At 32.1% G+C, this 20,082-nt stretch overlaps 2 protein-coding genes across 3 annotated transcripts; one reads left to right on the plus strand and one right to left on the minus strand.

The window, feature by feature from the left end:
• Window positions 1-4,579: 4,579 nt before the first annotated feature.
• On the plus strand, window positions 4,580-12,243 carry LOC112719963 (ubiquitin-activating enzyme E1 2). 2 transcript variants are annotated; one of them, XM_025770727.3, is made up of 7 exons: window positions 4,580-5,029; window positions 5,551-5,924; window positions 7,611-7,828; window positions 8,347-9,141; window positions 9,554-10,422; window positions 10,543-10,975; window positions 11,358-12,243. In XM_025770727.3, the coding sequence occupies exons 2-7, from the start codon at window positions 5,567-5,569 to the stop codon at window positions 11,952-11,954; spliced, it is 3,270 nt and encodes a 1,089-aa protein (XP_025626512.1). In that variant the 5' UTR covers window positions 4,580-5,029; window positions 5,551-5,566; the 3' UTR covers window positions 11,955-12,243. The 2 variants fall into 2 exon arrangements, with proteins under 2 accessions (XP_025626512.1, XP_025626511.1); XM_025770726.3 differs by having other exon boundaries at window positions 5,554-5,924.
• Window positions 12,244-14,816: 2,573 nt separating this feature from the next.
• LOC112719964 (LRR repeats and ubiquitin-like domain-containing protein At2g30105) lies at window positions 14,817-19,810 on the minus strand. Its single transcript, XM_025770728.3, has 10 exons — window positions 19,532-19,810; window positions 19,351-19,445; window positions 17,784-17,939; window positions 17,213-17,323; window positions 17,000-17,100; window positions 16,263-16,400; window positions 16,070-16,118; window positions 15,873-15,938; window positions 15,334-15,453; window positions 14,817-15,101 (listed from the first exon to the last, which is right to left on the minus strand). Exons 1-10 carry the CDS (start codon window positions 19,695-19,697, stop codon window positions 14,991-14,993), a joined length of 1,113 nt encoding a protein of 370 aa, XP_025626513.1. The 5' UTR covers window positions 19,698-19,810; the 3' UTR covers window positions 14,817-14,990.
• Window positions 19,811-20,082: the final 272 nt, after the last annotated feature.

Genomic DNA, 20,082 nt, shown 5'->3' on the forward strand with positions numbered 1-20,082 from the left:
TCCGATGAAACCTATACACTTTCGGGCCACGATTATACCAGGTAAAAATCGGGTGAAAACCGGGCCGTTAACATTACATTATCTTAATACCTTCTTATAAGCTAGCATGTAAAAATATCCAAATTTCCAAGACTCCAACCATTATTTGACATGGTAAAATTTACTTAGAAAAATATAACAAGCACCAACTCTTCTCTAAAATTAAAGTATAACCATAATCAATACTAATATTATCTAATAGCACCAAATATTTAAATAAATATAAATAACACAATATTATGCATTAGTCTAAAATCTTATGCATTTTAAACATAAAACATTAACTTATAGTCTTATAATAACTAATAACACAAAATATTAAGAATTACAATACTTAAATTCCACATAAGAATAGTCATCATCTATCACTAATAACACAAAATATTAATTGTGTATGATGACCGGGCCACCGGGTCGACTTCGGGTGACCCGAGCCATGGCCCGGACCCGACCCGAAATAATGACCGGGTCATTTTTGAGACCCTTACCCGGCCCTAGATCCAGTGAAATCACATCAAAATAACCCCTAAAATATTTGAGACCGAGTCGGATTTTTGGGCCGGGTCAGAGGCCATGCACACCCCTACCATCTTCTATGGCACAACACTCAACACCATTTTTCCAGGCTCAAATCCTTTCTTATTTTTTGTTCAAATTATATCCCAAATTCTATAAGTGAATGCTTATATATGAGTTTTCTTATTCGGCTTGACTTCTGGCTATTTAGGCTAAATTGTTGTTTGCTTTTCAAGATTTCATATTTAACCCCAAACAATTTGCAGTCAATAAATATTTTGAAAATAATTTTAAAATATTAAAAAAAGATTATGTTTTTGTATTTACTCTTTTAAAAAGTTTGAGATAATTTTAAAAACAGTTATAAATATATTTTTTAAAATTGATTTGTGTTTATTCAAATTCTTTTTGTTGAAGGTTTTTTTATTTTCCAAATTATAGATACCAAAAATATAAAAGAATTTTGATGATCAATGACGTCTTAAAAAGTATTCGTTAATAAGAAATCAAAAGCTAATAAATATTATATTTTTAAAACAAAAATAAAGTTTCAATATATTAAAAAGAAAATTCTAAAATTTTCTTATTTATAATATTAAATCCATTTTCACTGTAGAGAGGAAATAAATAAAGGCTATATGTTAAGAATTTTCTAAGTTACCCCACCAATAATAAATCACATGTCTTTCTCTAATGATGTCTCTTTCCATTTTTACTTTTTAATAGAGCTGGAAATGAGTTGAGTTGAGTCGAGTTAGACTAAGTTTAAGTTCGACTCATAAAATTAAGTTTGGCTCATAGTTCGGCTCATTAACAATCGAATCTATTTCGTAAGCTCAAACTCCACGAAAGCTCACGACTGACTCAAATAATAGGAACATAATCTATAATTCTATATCAATTAATTATAATTTATATATATTAAAAAACATTATAAAAATAAATTTAATATATTGTCTATCTATCAATTATAAAATTTATATTTATGTCTTACATCAAAATTATATATAAAAAATGACTATAAAATTTTAAATAATTAAAAACATTAATATATGTATAAAATTATATATTATTATTATTATTATTATTATTATTATTATTATATATATATATATATATATATATATATTAAATTATTAATATGCACATCATATATATATTTAATCTATACTTTTAATATTATATATATAATCGAGTCAGCTCACGAGCTAATGAGCTGAGCTTATCCAAACTCAAACTCGGCTCATTTAATTTATGAGTTCAAATCCAAGCTCAAACTCGACTCACCAGCTAACGAGTTAAGCTTATCGAACTATTAACGAGTCGAGTTCGAACTGGCTCATGAGTTGGCTTGACTCACTTCCAGCCCTACTCCATACCTCCTAGGGCTTGAAGTGAGTCAAGCCAATTCATGAGTTAGTTCGAGCTCGATTCGTTAATAGTTCGATAAGCTTAACTCATGAGCTGGTGAACCAAGTTTGAGCCTGAAATTGAGCTCCTAAATTAAATGAGCCGAACTTGAGCTTGAATAAGCTCAGCTCATTAACTCGTAAGCTGGCTCGATTATATATATATATATTTAAAATTTTATATTTATCTTTTATATATAATTTTGATGTAGGACATAAATAAAAAATTTACAATTTATTGATAGATAAACAATATATAAAATCGATCTTTTTAAAATATATAAGTTATAATTTATTGATATAAAATTATAAATTATGTTTTTATTATATGAGCCAGCTCGTGAGTTTTCAGTGAGCCGAGCTTGAGCTTAAGAAATAGGCTCCATTGTTAATGAGTCGAGCCGTGAGCCAAGCTCAATTTTTGTGAGCCAAGCTTGAGCTTGGTCTAGCTCGACTTACTTCCAGCCCTAATAACTCCTAGGGTTGGAAGTGAGTCAAGCCAGCTCGAGCTCGACTCGTTAATAGTTCGACAAGCTAAACTCGTGAGCTGGTGAGCCAAGCTTGAGCCTGAAATTGAGCTCATAAATTAAATGAGTCGAGTTTGAGTTTAGATAAGCTCAGCTCATTAGCTCGTAAACTGGCTCGATTATATATATATATATTCTGTATGCATTTAATCTATATTTTTAATATTATATATATACATATGAAATAGTAATATATAATTATATATATATATATATATATATATATATATATATATATGTATTAATGATCTTAATTATTTAAAATTTTATATTTATCTTTTATATATAATTTTGATGTAGGACATAAATAAAAAATTTACAATTTATTGATAGATAAACAATATATAAAATCAATCTTTTTAAATATTTTTAAAATGTATAAGTTATAATTTATTGATATAGAATTATAGATTATGTTTTTATTATTTGAGCCAACTCGTGAGCTTTCGGTGAGTCGAGCTTGAGTTTAAGAAATAGACTCAATTGTTAATATATCGAGTCGTAAGCCAAATTCAATTTTTGTAAACCGAGCTTAAATTTGATCTAACTCGGATCAATTCGCCTTACTTCCAGCCCTAATACCTCCCCCTTAACTTGAAGTACCAAGTGAAAAAATAAATTAAAGTATTTAAAAAATAGGAGAGGAAGAAAGAAGAAAAGAAATAGAAGCGGCTTTAATTCTATTCTAACATGGAAAATTGACTCTCTCATTTGATAATTATCTTTTCTTTTTTTTTTATTAAAGATAGGAGACTCGAACCCGCAACCTCTTAATTAAGTATGAAGAGATTATACCATTTGAGTTATAATTCATTGGCATAATTATCTTCTTATTATCGTTATTGATTCGTGAATGCGTATGAAAGTTGGTGATGTAACTATGTACATTATATTGGTTGATATTTTTAAATTTTTTGTAATGTTCAACTTCTGTGAATTTTGTATAAGTTTTCGTTCACTACATATTAAAAATTTTTTTCGGAATAACAAAAATTAAATTCTAAATGTTCAAGTTATAAAAATTTAAAAAAAATATTAGAGAGACACTAAAATTTATTATTTTATTTATTAATTAATTATTAATATTTAAAAATATAAATAAAAAATATATTATTAAATTACTAAATTAAAAAATTGAACAAATAACTAAAAATACTTGTCAAAACAATAAATTTATCACCTTTAAAACTTTTTTTCAACATCATATTCAACCTACAAAAGCACCTTCATTGACCTTTTTTTTCCTTCTTCCTCTTCACATGTGAATTTTTAGCTACACTGAAATTCGCATTCAATGCTGATGAATTTATTATTAAACGCTTTGACATTCTCTCTTTGAAGTTATCTATGGTCTTTCTTTAAATTTGTCTAATTTCACCTTTACAAATTGGGACTTAGAGTTTCAATGAGAAGAAGAAGATGAGCAGAAGAACAATAATCTTCGAAAAAAAAGAAATATTTAGATGACATTATTAACCAACAGCCACATTAGATTAAAAATTAACGAAATTACGCATAGACTAATATTTGGTTAGAATTGTCAAACAAATATAATTATTCATGAGCACAACAATTATTTAAATTATTCATGGTCAATTTTATCAGTGTCAAAATATTTCATGATAAAAAATAACTATTTACTCTTATTTTGTTAATTAATTTAGTCAATGGAATACTAAATAATGGAATGGAACAATAATATTTTTTTTTAAAATTACATCATACTTTTTTTAGTGTGGAACATTTCTCTTTTCAATTGATATTTTTGTATTTTAAACATTTATTTTTTTAAAAATATTTATATATTAGTTTTAAAACATTTAAAAGAAGTGTAAATTATTTATAATAATTCAATTGTATTAGAAAATTAATTTTTTTAATAAATAAAAAATAAAAATATTAATAATAAAAAAATTAATTAAAAATAATCGAAATTTATTTTATTTAATTTTTATTAATTATTATAATAATAAATAAATACTAAATAAGATGAATTTAAAATATTTTTTTTTCTTTTCTAGCATTTCGATAAAAAAAAAATACTTGCCAAAAAAGTTGTAATACCCAACAACGCCTTGTTGGCTTGTTAGACGAATCGTATTGTACCGTATAACCCAAAGGGAAGGTCGTTAATCTCACCGCGACGACAAGCCAAAACGCCGACGTGTCACCTCATTCTTTATTCTCTCTGACTTATCTGATCATCACTTCTTTGTGACTCTGTCCGTCTCCTTCTACTTCTCTTCTCTCTGAGAAGACCGAAGGCAAGAGGGAGAGTAGCACCTCTCCCATACAAATACCGAACCCCGAACAGCCTCTTATTATGAAAATCCATAAATACCCCTCTTCTTTCTCACCTATATAATTCCGCAAATGAAATTAGACCACCTTCTTAGAATAATAAACCCGCAAAACCACTCTCACAATCACAAGAAAGAAAAGATCGAAACCATAACCATTTCTCTCTGATTCTCGAAAGCCAATCAGATTTGACCACTCCTCTCTTCCTTCCTTCTTCTCACGAAGGTGTTCCAATCGGTACGTTCACGCTTCTTTCATTTTCACTCCTCCGTTCTTGTCCTTGATTAGCTTCACCGTTTTTCAATTTGCAGCTCAACCAAATCGCATCGTGTTGCGTGAGCTAGGATTAGGGTTTATCATAGTCGCATCTAATAATTTCTTTGATTGTTTTGTCTGTTTTTCATTTACTTTGGCTCTGATCTACTTATTTCGTCTTGATGATGATGAGGATGATGAGAACGACGACTATGTTAATTTTAATTGATAGTTTTGTTTGTGTTTGATTGTTGCATTTTCTTGTTCTTTTATTGTTCTTCTCTGATACTGATTGATTATTGCATTTTCTTGTTCCTGCTGTTGATGAACTTTGTTTCTTGTTTAATAGTGTCTTCTATGATTATTGCTATTCTTGTCCTTGTTTTTGTTTGATTGTTTCATTCTCTTGTTACCTTCTTTTCTTTAATGGATTGCTGCCTTTTTTTTTTGTCCCTGTTCTTGCTGTTGATGATGCTATTGATTAAGTTTCGTTACGTGTTCAGCAGCTTACTGCACTATATGCTTCGTGTAAAGCGACCCTGCGAAGGAGTGTTTGTAGAAGAAGACACTCAGAGCATAATCAGCAACAACAACAGCGTTTTCTTCAAGAAGAATCGGAACACAGTTTCCTCTGCCCCAACCGATACCGCTGTGGACTCCACAGTGAACAAAGACAACAGTAGCTTCTGTAGCAGCAGTAGTAACAACGACACCAGCAACAGCCGAACAACTATGGCTTTGGGTGAATCCAACCCACCGGATATTGATGAGGATCTGCACAGCCGACAGCTCGCTGTGTATGGCCGTGAGACAATGAGGAGGCTGTTTGGGTCCAATGTGTTGGTCTCAGGGATGCAGGGCCTTGGTGTTGAGATCGGTATAGGCTTTGAATACTTGTCTTGCTTATTTTATTGCATTATACTGTGTAATGTTGAATGAATATTAACTTGATTATATTTTATGTGAGGTGCCTTGCATTTGTTGTGTGTTCAGGCACACAGTTTGATTTTTAATTGAATGAATATACAGTTAAATCTTTAGAATTAAGTGACTACGAAATTTGGATCATATGCTCCAATTTGATGGTTTTTATGAAGCTTTATGCCTTCAGCCGATAGTAAAATAAAACCTTGATCTGCTATTAGATAATGGTCCTTGATTCATCCCTCCAGCTGTAAAAGGTGTGAGTAAGAGTGATGCATAAGAAAATTATCCGTAATAAAAAGTGCTTTATTTATTTATTTTTAATTATCACAAACTTTTCTTGTTGATTGACTTTGGTAAATATTTCTAGATGTTGGATTAAAAGGAACCAGAATCATAAGTTAAGAGCAGATCAGTTGTTGTTTTTTCTAATTAAGATTTAAGAAGGCAGTTCAAAGTTGGAAAATTTATGCAATTGAATTCATAATTTTTTATAATCAATTCAGATCATTTCTTTATTATTTTTGTAAAATACTTTATTAATTCATTGTTGATATATCACTTCTTCAGCAACTTACCTGAAGTCCTTACTCCTTTCTTATGTTATTTAATGTTGGCCAGTTGATTAGCTACATTTTGGTCTTTTGGAACAGTAATTACCTTGCTAGTTACAACATGATATTAAATGCTATATTAGTACTGCTATCTTAAATATTGATAATCATGAGTAACAATTTAATTTATTTATAAAATTAATCAAATTTATGATAAATAATAATTTTTAATATTACTTATGTATTTGTTACTATGATTTGAATGATTATTTTTTAAATGTTTGTTATTTTTAGTATAAAATTGTCGTTTATATTAAATGCTATTAATTGTTTCTCTAACATTACATTGATAATTGTTATGTTTTAAAATATAAAAAGTAAAATACATAATATTTTTGCCATATATTTTAGGAATTTTTATTCTATTTTTTCATCATAATATATGTGGAAAAGACAGAGATGTGAAATATACAATGTTATAGAGGACAACATGAACTAGTGAACTTCTAAAGTCATGTAAATTAAACAATAACTTTACCATAGTGTTAAGATTTACCCATATTATATGGTTATAATTTATGTATAAAGTATTACTTGTTCTTTTATAAAAAGGTAAATATTATTGATACTATTATTATTCATTATTCGCATATGTAATTGAATATTATTCATATATCTTTTGTAAGTATTATTTATTTATTTATATGTTTATATTTTTAAATAAAAAAGAATGATAAAGACCTTGTTCATTGAAAGATCTCCTTAGGCAGCTAGGCATACATGATTAATTTATCTTATATTTTGATTAATAAAATGGGATTTTAACAGATGAACTTGTTCACTTTGTTGCTTGCACCGAACAATTAAGAAGATAATATCGTATTATATAAGTCTATCCTATCATGTTTTATACACTATATCATACAGTATACTAGTATACCCAAATAGATCTTCTAATGCATAAGGGCAGTTTGAAGTGTTTCATTGGTTTGATTGCAACTTTCTATTTCGCAGCTGGGCTAAGTTCAAAATTTTGGTATTTAATCATTTGTATGCTAACATACTTTACTAATTAATATCTGCAGCAAAGAATCTCATTCTTGCGGGTGTCAAATCTGTGACATTGCATGATGAGAGGACTGTAGAGCTATGGGATCTGTCCAGTAATTTTGTGTTTTCAGAGAATGACATTGGAAAAAACAGGGCACTGGCTTCTGTTAGTAAGTTGCAGGAGCTCAATAATGTAGTGGTTGTACTAACATTGACAACTGAACTGACAACAGAGCAGCTTTCTAGATTTCAGGTACTCTCTTCTAGTGACTATCCCTTTCTTTGAATGAATTTCATATTATGTCCCATAATGCATTTATTTTTACTCATGCTACTGGTGTGTCTTGATTTGATTATAACCATTAAGTGACAAATCAATTCTTACTCGTAGAAGAATATTGTTTGTGATGTTTTAATGTTTTAATATTATTAGGTTTTGAAAAGGCAGTGTACCTGCTGCAAACTAGGTCACATATTTGCTAATAATAATTTACTTTGGCTTCAAATTATTTTGCTAGAATATCGAGGATACAATACCTTTATGCAAATACCCCCCCCCCCCCCCCAAACATAAGATTTGTCCTTCTTGTCAATTTTATAATTCTAAACCAGGCTTGATCATATATTCATATTTGCAGCATAATGGCATAATTTAATTTTTTTTAAAGGCATAATTTAATTTGAAGTTTGTTGTTTGAATTTCCCATCATAAATGCATCTCTATCTAGTTTATTTTGATGTATTAGTATTTGTATATGTTTTATTTTGCAGGCTGTTGTTTTCACTGAAATTAGTCTTGAGAAAGCTATTGAGTTCAATGATTTCTGCCACACTCATCAGCCTCCTATTGCTTTTATCAAAACTGAAGTTAGAGGTCTTTTTGGCAATGTGTTCTGCGATTTTGGGCCTGCATTCACTGTCGTCGATGTTGATGGAGAGGAACCCCATACTGGTATAGTTGCATCAATCAGCAATGACAACCCTGCTCTAGTATCTTGTGTTGACGACGAGAGGCTTGAGTTTCAGGATGGAGATCTTGTTGTATTCTCTGAAGTTCATGGTATGAAAGAATTGAATGATGGAAAGCCCAGAAAGATAAAAAATGCTAGAGCATATTCATTTACCCTTGAAGAAGACACTACAAACTATGGTGGTTATGAGAAAGGTGGTATTGTCACACAGGTCAAACAGCCCAAGATATTGAACTTTAAGCCACTCAGGGCAGCACTAAGTGATCCAGGAGATTTTCTTCTGAGTGATTTTTCTAAGTTTGATCGCCCGCGTCTTCTTCACATAGCATTTCAGGCTTTGGATAAGTTTATTTCTGAGTTGGGTCGCTTACCTGTTGCTGGTTCAGACTCTGATGCTCAGAAGCTTATATCCATTGTTAGTGATTTCAATGACGCCTTAGCTGATGATAAATTGGAAGATATAAATCCAAAACTTCTGCGATATTTTGCCTTTGGTGCTAGGGCCGTTTTGAACCCTATGGCTGCCATGTTTGGTGGAATTGTCGGACAAGAGGTTGTCAAAGCATGTTCTGGGAAGTTTCATCCGCTTTTTCAGGTAACTTAGTATTTATTGTTTGATCATATTCTCGTGTTTTGAAATATATGTTGCCTAGTCCAAAGACATTTTGTTTTAATAATACTTGTCATTTACTAAGCTTATTTTACTTTGTAGGTTTAGTTTGCTGCTTTGATGCATATTTGATCATTTTGCTTCTTTTATAGTGTTATGTACCTATTGAATATAGCAAGCCACGCATGAACATAGTAACCTATTGAACACACTGATGATCCCACGATATCTTAACATTGTTTTGAAATGGGGAGGTTTAGTACATCAAACCTGACTCAACAATCATAATATACAGTGTCATTTTCCTCTTAAATGAGCATTTTTTTAAACAAGAAGCTTATGATACTTCTCTTTGAAATTTATTGTTGTTTTGATCTCTTAATTCTTTCCTCCACAGTTTTTCTACTTTGATTCTGTTGAGTCACTTCCTACAGAACCAGTGGATCCTGATGATTTAAGGCCAGTAGGTAGTCGATATGATGCACAGATATCAGTTTTTGGACAGAAGTTACAGAAGAAATTGGAGGATTCTCAAGTGTTTGTTGTTGGATCTGGTGCTTTAGGATGTGAGTTTTTGAAAAATCTTGCTCTCATGGGAGTTTCTTGTGGAAGTCAAGGGAAGCTGACAATTACTGATGACGATGTTATAGAGAAGAGTAACCTAAGCAGGCAGTTCCTTTTCCGTGATTGGAATATTGGACAGGCGAAGTCTACGGTTGCTGCTTCAGCTGCTGCATCTATAAATACTGCATTGAATGTTGTTGCTCTGCAAAATCGTGTTAGCAGTGAAACTGAAAATGTATTTCACGATGCCTTCTGGGGAAACTTGAGTGTCGTGATCAATGCGCTAGACAATGTCAATGCGAGATTATATGTTGATCAAAGATGCTTGTATTTCCAAAAGCCTCTTCTGGAGTCTGGAACTCTTGGAACCAAATGCAATACCCAGATGGTCATTCCTCACCTAACGGAAAACTATGGTGCATCAAGAGATCCACCAGAGAAACAGGCACCAATGTGTACAGTACACTCATTTCCACACAACATTGACCACTGCTTGACATGGGCCCGTTCAGAGTTTGAGGGTTTGCTTGAAAAAACTCCTGCTGAAGTGAATGCCTATTTGTCTAATCCCAACGAATATACTAATGGAATGAGGAATGCTGGTGATGCTCAAGCAAGGGATAACCTGGAGCGTGTTCTTGAGTGCCTGGACAGGGACAAGTGTGAAACTTTTGAAGACTGTATTACTTGGGCTCGCCTAAAGTATGTTAGTTATATGCATATATTTGCTCCTTCTAATCACTAACAGACTAGCAGTAATGTGTTTTAGCATATTAGTGTTTCTGTGGACTTCACTCATCAATCTTTTCTGTTCACACACAGGTTTGAAGATTATTTTGCTAACCGGGTGAAGCAGTTAATATATACTTTTCCCGAAGATGCTCAAACCAGCACTGGATCTCCATTCTGGTCTGCACCGAAAAGATTTCCCCATCCACTACAGTTCTCAGCCTCTGATGCAGGTCACGTACATTTTGTGATGGCAGCTGCTATTTTACGAGCAGAGAGTTTTGATATCCCAATCCCCGACTGGGGAAAGAACCCTACAAAGTTGGCTGAAGCAGTTGATAAAGTGATAGTACCTGATTTTCAGCCTAAGAAAGATGTGAATATAGTGACAGATGAGAAGGCCACCAGTCTCTCTACTGCTTCCATAGACGATGCAGTTGTTATCGATGATATAATAATCAAGTTAGAGAGGTGCCGAGCAAATTTGCCACCAGAGTTCAGGATGAAACCAATACAATTTGAGAAGGTATTTTGTCCTCTTCATAATACCTTGCTTTATTTGACTTTTACCATGATGCTCCTTGCAGCCTTGCCTCCTGCTAAACCTATATTTATAATTAGCAGTGAATTCACGTATAGCAAAAATGTGTATATCTAAACTCTTTTCACTAAGTGCTCTTGCAAAGTTTGGTTGGTAGAGAGATATCATGGGATGATGGTGGAAAAAATAATGTATACTTGATTCTCTAAATTGTCATTTAAATTGATGAAAAATATGTTTCGAGCAAGTGGATGTTGTGCTTTTTAAATTTTATGGTTTCATATATTAGTGAATAGGAGGTGGAGGTTTGAGTTTGCGGTTGCTTAGAATCGGTATTAACTAACCAAATTCTGATCTAAAATTGCAGGATGATGATACAAACTACCATATGGATGTTATAGCTGGGCTTGCCAATATGAGGGCACGGAATTACAGCATTCCCGAGGTTGACAAGCTGAAAGCCAAGTTCATCGCCGGACGGATCATTCCCGCAATTGCAACCTCAACTGCTATGGCTACTGGTCTTGTCTGCTTGGAGCTTTACAAAGTCTTGGATGGAAGACACAAAGTGGAAGATTACAGAAACACATTTGCTAACCTAGCTCTGCCTCTGTTTTCAATGGCTGAGCCAGTTCCTCCAAAGGTTATGAAGCATCAGGATATGAACTGGACAATTTGGGACAGATGGGTTCTAAACGAGAATCCTACCCTCAGGGAGCTCCTTCATTGGCTCAAGGCGAAGGGATTAAATGCATATAGTATTTCATGTGGGAGTAGCATGCTCTATAATAGTATCTTCAACAAGTTCAAAGACCGAATGGATAGAAAAGTAGCAGATTTGGCAAGGGATGTGGCCAGGTTGGAGATTCCACCATACCGTAGCCACGTTGATGTCGTGGTGGCCTGTGATGATGATGATGGTAATGATATTGACATCCCCCTGGTATCCGTTTATTTCCGTTAGGTACTTGCATCTTACAGTAGACTTAGGGTAAGGAAAAGACATGACACTAGTGCTCCATATTCATAGTGGACACACAACATTTGTAGACCATACCACGGTTCATACATGAATTGAAATACACTTCCATTGCTAGCTAGGTTTATTGTTTACTTTGAGCAGACTCTTCCAAAGTTTTGGGTGGTGCTGTCTCATTTTACAGGGAAAGAATTTGGACAACTAAAATATAGGATAGTCCTTTGCTTTGCTGCCTTCTGAATAACAAATTCTGCACCGGTTGAATTGTACCCAAGACTTTGGATTCGAAACTTGACAAAAGGCTGGAAGATTCTTCCACTAGAAAGATATAGTTTGTCACATTATGTCACATTATGTGGGCTTCACAATACAAAACTAATAAGTAAGTGGGAAATGCTACCGTGCTTACAAACGTTTTCAGCATAGTATGCTGACTTTGCGTGGCAATATAAAAGATCAACACGTGGGGGTGGGAATGGTTGTGGGACGGAACAGGAGAAGCATCCTGTTCTGCAAGAGTAATTATGCATGGTAATTAGTTTTATAATTAGTTGATAAGATAATTTAAAAATTAAGAATAAAAAATATTTAAAAATAAATATAAAAATTTTATAAGTTATTTAAATTTTAGAATGTATAAAATTTATAAATTTAAATTAAATAAAATATTAAAAAATTATTTAATTATTTTATTGGTTCCTATAGTTTTACGAAATTTTTAATTAGGTTTTTGTACTTTTTTTTTCATTAGGTCCTTGCACCAAATTTTCTTTTTCAATTAGGTCCCTCTTAGCAGTAATTAGCTTAATTTTATAGGGACCTAACTAACAAAAAAAAAATTGGTATAGGGACCCAAATAAAAGAAAAAAAAAGTGTAGAGACCTAATTAAAAAAAAATTGGTGCAAGGACTCGATTAAAAGAAAAAAAGTACAGGACCTAATTAAATATCGATAAAACATTAATAATATAATAAAACAAGAATTAGATATCAAACCCAGACCATTAAATATCGAACCACCTTCGATTTGCTAAAAATCGCTAAAACATGAACATAATAAAAGTATAAATTAATAATTTTGAAAAAGTAATAAAATTAAAGATAATTTAATAAATTGAATATAAAATTTAAAATTATGCATGAAGATAAAAATACTTTGAATATGATGTTTAATTTTTGTTTCAAATTAAATACTGTTAAAAAAATAAATGAATAAACTTATATAATATTTATAAATAATTACTTTATAATTGTTTATCTTAATTTTGTTACACATAATAATAATATAATAAATTTTTTTAGGTTTAATTATTTTGTTGGTCCCTATAGTTACGCAAAATTTTTAATTAGATCCCTGTACTTTTTTTCCTTTTAATCGAGTCCTTGCACCAATTTTTTTTTTAATTGGGTTCCTACACTTTTTTTTCTTTTATTTGGGTCTTTGTACCAATTATTTTTTTAGTTGGGTCCTTATAAAATTAAACTAATTACTGCTAAAAGAGACCTAATTGAGAAAAAAATTTGGTACAAAAATCTAATTAAAAAGAAAAAAAATATAAGAACTTAATTGAAAATTTTACAAAACTATAAAAACCAATAAAATAATTAAACTTTTTTTAATATTTTATTTAATTTAAATTTATAAATTTTATACATTCTAACATTTAAATAACTTATAAAATTTTTATATTTATTTTTAAATATTTTTTATTCTTAATTTTTAAATTATTTTATCAACTAATTATAAAACTAACTACTACGCATAATTATTCTTGCAAAACGGGTTACTTCTCCTGTTCCGTCTCACAACCATTCTCACCCCACGTGTCGATCTTTCATATTGCCACGCAAAGTCAGCATACTATGCTGAAAACGTTCATAAGCACGGTAGAATTTTCCTAAGTAAAATTATACTTTCTAGTTTCTACACATTGAATTGAACTGAAAAGTTTGAAACGGAGAATATCGTGCGTGTTTGGTTGTCATTACCTCATGGAAAAAATATTCTTTAATATGTTGCCAATTTTTTTCATAACACAAAATATTTGAAATTTTTTTCTAAAAACCTTTTTTAAAGGTTATATAATATTCATCTTTTAGAAAAGGATATTTAACATAATTGATAGATAAAGAATACAGTTAGATAAAGAGAATCAGGAGTGCACCAACTTGGACAACTGATTTCATGATGTGTGACCTGAAAGAAGCAGATTGAAGACAGTTATGTTTTCTGCTTTTACTTTAGAATATTGATTTACCTTCTAAATTTGTATAGTAAAAAGTAAAAACTCAAGAACATCCAATACATTTTGCGAGTTATATCGAATAGTTCTTATATACTTTAATTTTCTTCTCATATCTATGTTTTTATATATTCTTCATTTGTTTTGTTTTGTCTTTGCATAATTTTCGCCATGTCCATGTGTTCCCCCATATTAGGTCATCATTTAAAGTACCATCTAACACATACCGAACAAAACTAGAACTTTCTTGGGTACAATTCTAACTACTTGTTACATTGTGAAGTAATTAATGATTAGAGAAATAGTAGAATGACTTATTTAAATTCATATTTTAATTTGGTTTAAAAAGACAAAAAGTATATACATAAGATAGACTAAAAGAATAATGCACAATCTTGTTTTTGTCTGTTTTTATCCATTATTTCAATGAAGTATAAATTATTTTATTCGAATTTGTCATGTGATTTAATCATGTATAACCTCTCATCATAATAAAAGATGAAATTTAGCAACTACATGTTATATAAAATATCATTTTATTTTTCATTCTATTTCAAATATAAAAAAAAAAAAAGTTTAGAAAAATGAAAAACAAGAGAGAAATATTTTTCAATCAAAACTAACATATCGATTAAAAATAAAAATATGGAGAAAATTTTCAATACATCACAAATTGGATATCATAAATTTCCAATCTGCCACCAGAGGGCAGCCAAAGTTTACACATGAATGATCTCTTCATGAGGGATTATCTGTTGTAACTGACAAACAATTTCTACTTAGTTCTTATCAGCACCTTCATCAAAATCTCTGGAAACTCCAACCCTGAAATCCAGTTGTTTCTGATGTTTATTGCGGCGGCGCTCATCGAAATCATCCCATCCTTCAAACTGCAAGAAAATCCCAGCATATTGCAACTCTGTTTCTTAGGAATTCCATGATCCAAAGAACTAACAGAACTATGATAAGCTTCCATTTTAAAAAGATAATACCAACAAATCTTATCCCAGCAGTGGGATCGGCTATCATAGATCAAACGACGTCAGAATTCCCTCTCATAGAATACATTTGTGCCTTATCATATATATGTTTGATTAAAAGAAATAAGAAAGATGTTCAGACCTGGCGAAGAATATCGATGGTAATTTCTGTGTTGTGGAGATCCAGCGTAGAGAGCTGAAGGCAAGTCTTGAATAGTTTAGAAGGAAGAGATTTCATCGCATTGTTACTCAGATACAAAGCCTGCATGGTGGTAAAAGTGGAGAAAGTTAGTAATATAGATGTCAAATCCATTTTTATTTTGATGCCTGTAATGGTTATATAAAAGGGGAAATCATGTAATACTGAAAAGAACAAACTGTCTTTAATGGCAGCATAAAGGGTGTATATGCATGGTTTAGTATGTGGTAATCCACTGTTTATAAAATTATGTGAAAAGGTATTTATAACCAACCATTTGTGAAGTAGAGTATAGAATAAAGAGCTTCATTTAATACCTCAAAGTAGTACAGACTTGCAAGAATGAAACAGTAACAGGCTAACAGCATATAATTAAAGTTCCTAATGTCCAATCATAAATAACATGAAAAGTTGATGATGAAGCAAGGGAGAAAGAACACTGTTTCTTGTTTTATAAGGCCAAAATGGGGAAAATAGGACACCTTCAAATTCTTAAAACTGCTAAATGTCTCTGGCAATTCTGACAAGAAATTTGAAGAGAAATCAACCTGTGCCACAAGAAAATTACATAAGCATTTAAGAGTACATTTCATCTATATGTTATAGTTTTGCAAACCTATTTGGGTAGTCCCTTTGGAATCACAAATTGAGAACGACGACTTGAAACAAACAACCGTACCTCAACAAGAGAATGACAATTCCCTACAGATTCACCAACTATATTCATCCTGAGAAAAAGAGACACGCCAATCAATACAATAAAAATTTACAGATAAAGTAACTTAGTGTTAGTATTTGTTAAGAACAGTTTTACAACAGAAGTTACCGAACAAGAAAAACGTTGAGACGGATTCTTCAGCTAAGTATTGTACCTATTATTGTTGACTCGCAAAACTTCTAATTGGGTAAGCTTCCCAATTTCACTAGGAAGGCCAACCAACTTATTATTGGATACATGAAGTTCCCTTAAGGCGGTTAAAGATCCCAGTGCAGACGGCAAAGTAGTCAAACTGCAGAAATCATGTGAAATATACATATAGGGCCGATCAAATTCAATCAACATAAGGATCTATAAGGCAAATTTGAGACAGAATATGATTCATCCTCACAAATTTTCTAAGAATTTCACATGATACATAGAATTAAATACTAAAACAGAACACGAGGTAAGAGGTATTGGTAGTCTAAGACAAAATGCTAGTAGTATGCAGAAACATTTAAGACCATTAAACTCAAAAATTCACCTAAACTTGCAGAGCTTTAAGAAAAAAAAAAAACTAACTAACTAACTCAAATGGTAAACTTCAGAGTTTACTCATAAAATCGTAAAACTTGTAAGAGCTTACGAGTTGACTTGAGAGTGATGACCTTGAAAAACATAATGAAAGGACTTAGGAGCATAAATACCTACATCCTTGACCTCTTCATATTTAGAGCGTGACTAACTACGGCCTATTATGATGGTATGGAGTAGACAGTCAACAAATGATAATCCCTAATACATGCAATCTTGACGAGTTGATGTAAATTCTTTGTTGTTCTATGCGAGTTAGGACAAAAAAAAGTGCACGATGAATAGTTGCCAGGACGTCAATGATGATCTACTCACTTGTTCTGGTTTAATGATAATACTGTTAGGTACTTCAGAGGTGTTAATCCTTCCCAGCTAATCGATTCATCCGATAAGCAGTTTGCATTAATGAATAGTTTCTGCAGAATTTTCAAAGTTGCAAGGTGTGTTAAATTAAACATTACTTCCTCTAAAATGTTTGTATGCAGATGAAACAGAAAACTTATAAAGGGATACAGAAGTTCAGCTTACCTCTAGACCAGTAAGATGAGCAATCGCAGAAGGGACGGTTTTGATTGAATTGTTGTTGCAATCTAGAACTCGAGCAGAAGACTCACAAGCCCACACTTCATCAGGTATGACCTACTTAAATTGAAATTGCTATGGAAAATGAGAATGCAAGAACAATAATTGACAAGCAATTTTAATTTTAAATACCATATGCAGGAAAGAAAGAAAGGAAGAAAAATCTATTTAGGTTGCCTTTTGCCATTGTTGTATTTTTGCTACTCCCTTTCCTTTCACAATTAAGGCAGACAGAAATTTCAAATGACTAACCACCAAATAACCTTTGCTTAACTTAAAAGAACTACTCAAATTTTATTATAGGCCTTTCGGTAATAGTTTTCAAAAGCAGGAAAAAAAATCCAGATTATTTTATTTGCACAACAGGATCTGTATATGAAAATTCTTCAAATAAAAACATGTCATTAAGTAAAATTAAACATGTGCCTCTTCCTTATACATCGATTGTTAAGCTCCAACTCCAAGATTTCCAATATAATTTGATTAATATATGATAAAATCATGAACTGTTTATTACCTCCAAGTTGCATTCAGACAATGCTACAACCCCAGTCACTTTCCAACGTTCCACCCTGTTCTTAACCGGAACTTTATTCGCATCATTACTCGACCCTGAATGGCTATCTCTCCTCAATTTGGGAACAACTTGAGCTTTCTTCAAGACAGGACCCTCCTACACAAGAAATTTTAAATCTTCATGCTGCAGTTTAGTATTTTACTGAGTGTAATAGGAAGTAGAAACAATAACAACAACAACAATAAAGCCTTATCCCATTACATGGAGTCGGACACATGGATCAAACGATGTCATTGAGCTCTATCATGTATCAGTGAAATTCTACACATAGATCTCCTTTGATCACCTCATGTATGGTCTTCTTGGATCTTCCTCTATCTTTCAACCCCCTGTTTACCTTCCATCTTATCCACCCTCCTAACTAAATGCTCTGCCGATCTTCTTGTCACATGTCTAAACTACTTAAGATGAGATTCTACTATCTTTCCAACAATAGGTGTTACTCCAATTTTTTCTCTTATATCTTTGTTCCTATTTTGTCCAGTAGTGTGTAGCCACTCATCCATATCAGAAAATATATATATATATATATTCTCACCCCATGACCACAAGACGAAGCCACAATTTAACTTCCTGATGAAATCACACAGTATTGGTGATGATCAATCATGCTAGAATTTAGTTGATTTGTTTCACCACAATTTCCTTTCAAGATATACATTTTTTATCAACTTCCTAGTTCCTATGTTAATGGCTTGCACTGTAGGAATTCTAGTTTAAGGCAAGCTTCCCCTTCGTTTTATTGCCTACCAAAAGCAAACAAACAAATCTATTGAATACTATCTCCATAGCACAAAAATAAAACCCCTTTGAATGCTTCGTCGAATCAAGTAGTTGAGTAAACATTTTAGATGAAAACCACACCAGAGGCAATCAATCCTGTTTGAGCATTAAAATCCGTATACGGAGCATACCTCTCCCAACAACAATTTCTCCATACCCATGCCTCAAACCCAAGACACATGTTAGAAAGGGCAGCCTTTGCACAAGCATCCCGCGTTAACACTAGATCCAAAGAAAGATCGCACCTAAAGAGTGTAATGCAGACAGCCTAACTTGATAATTGCATCAGTAGCCAATTCCACAGCTTGAACCCGTGACTTCGAGGTCACACAGAGACAACTCACGTATTGCTCTAAGACTCCTCTTCCAAGACCACACGTTAAGGGGTCAAAAATTCTGCCACTCAAATGGACCATGTGTTGGTATTTCAAAATGAGGAAACGAAAGAACCTATTGCTTGGGAGCTTTACCCTATAATGGAGCATCCATGTTGAAACCAAATATCGGGATTGAACAAACTCTATAAGAGTATTAGGACCGTCTCATATTCTCAATTCTCATGTTGATTCTAAGAGAGAAAGACACAAAATTTATCATATTGCCCTAAAGCCATAACAATCAATCCCCCCTTTCTTTCTTTTACTAAAGTAAGTACCATTAGCAACAAAAAGCAAAGAAAGAAAGAAATGAATAATTGCATATAGAACACAAGAGAAGAGAATACCCCTTGATGTAACCCCTGTGAAGCAACAAGCATGAGCTTAGAGCCATTGGTCAAACCGGATGCCCCCAAAGTGTTGTGGTCTTCCAGAACCTTCCCTGTTTGTTATGATACATTCAAAAACGAAAAAAAAAAAGGAAAGGATAGTGAAAGCGGTTAGTTAGTTAGTTGGTTAGTTGCTTGCCTTTGAAGATGAGCTTCTGGCCACGTGGCAGAACGTTGGTGGAAGAGAGAAGGAGTGATTTGAGGTCTTTGATGGTTGATTCCGATGCGATTGAGGTTGGTATCGTCTTCCCTCCAAACTTCACGTTTATGGCTATGCTTCTCGTTGAAGAAGGGGCTTCCTCCATTCTTATTCGATCCAATTCCAGAAATGGATTCGATTTTGCACTTCTTCACTGCATTCTTCTATGCTTCGCCTCTTCCTAATTTTTCAGTTAAAATTATTTAGGGGTATTTTAGGAAATCAAAATATAATTATTATCTGATAACTAAATAGTAAATACAGAAATGCTAATTTTCAAGAATCGTGTACTAATCAAATAGAAAAATTTAGGTAATTTTAGCTTTTTTATAATAAATTAAAAAATAAAAAATTTTATTTTTATTTTTGTAATTTTTTGAAAATATCCCAGCAATTTTAATGGAATTGTTTGTTTGATGTAACATACTAGCACAAGAAATCTTCCCATGGTTCAAAAATTGGCCGAAGTAACAAAAAATTAGCTACTATAC

Source organism: Arachis hypogaea, chromosome 11 (assembly GCF_003086295.3).
Source record: "Arachis hypogaea cultivar Tifrunner chromosome 11, arahy.Tifrunner.gnm2.J5K5, whole genome shotgun sequence".
NCBI classification, from domain to species: domain Eukaryota; kingdom Viridiplantae; phylum Streptophyta; class Magnoliopsida; order Fabales; family Fabaceae; genus Arachis; species Arachis hypogaea.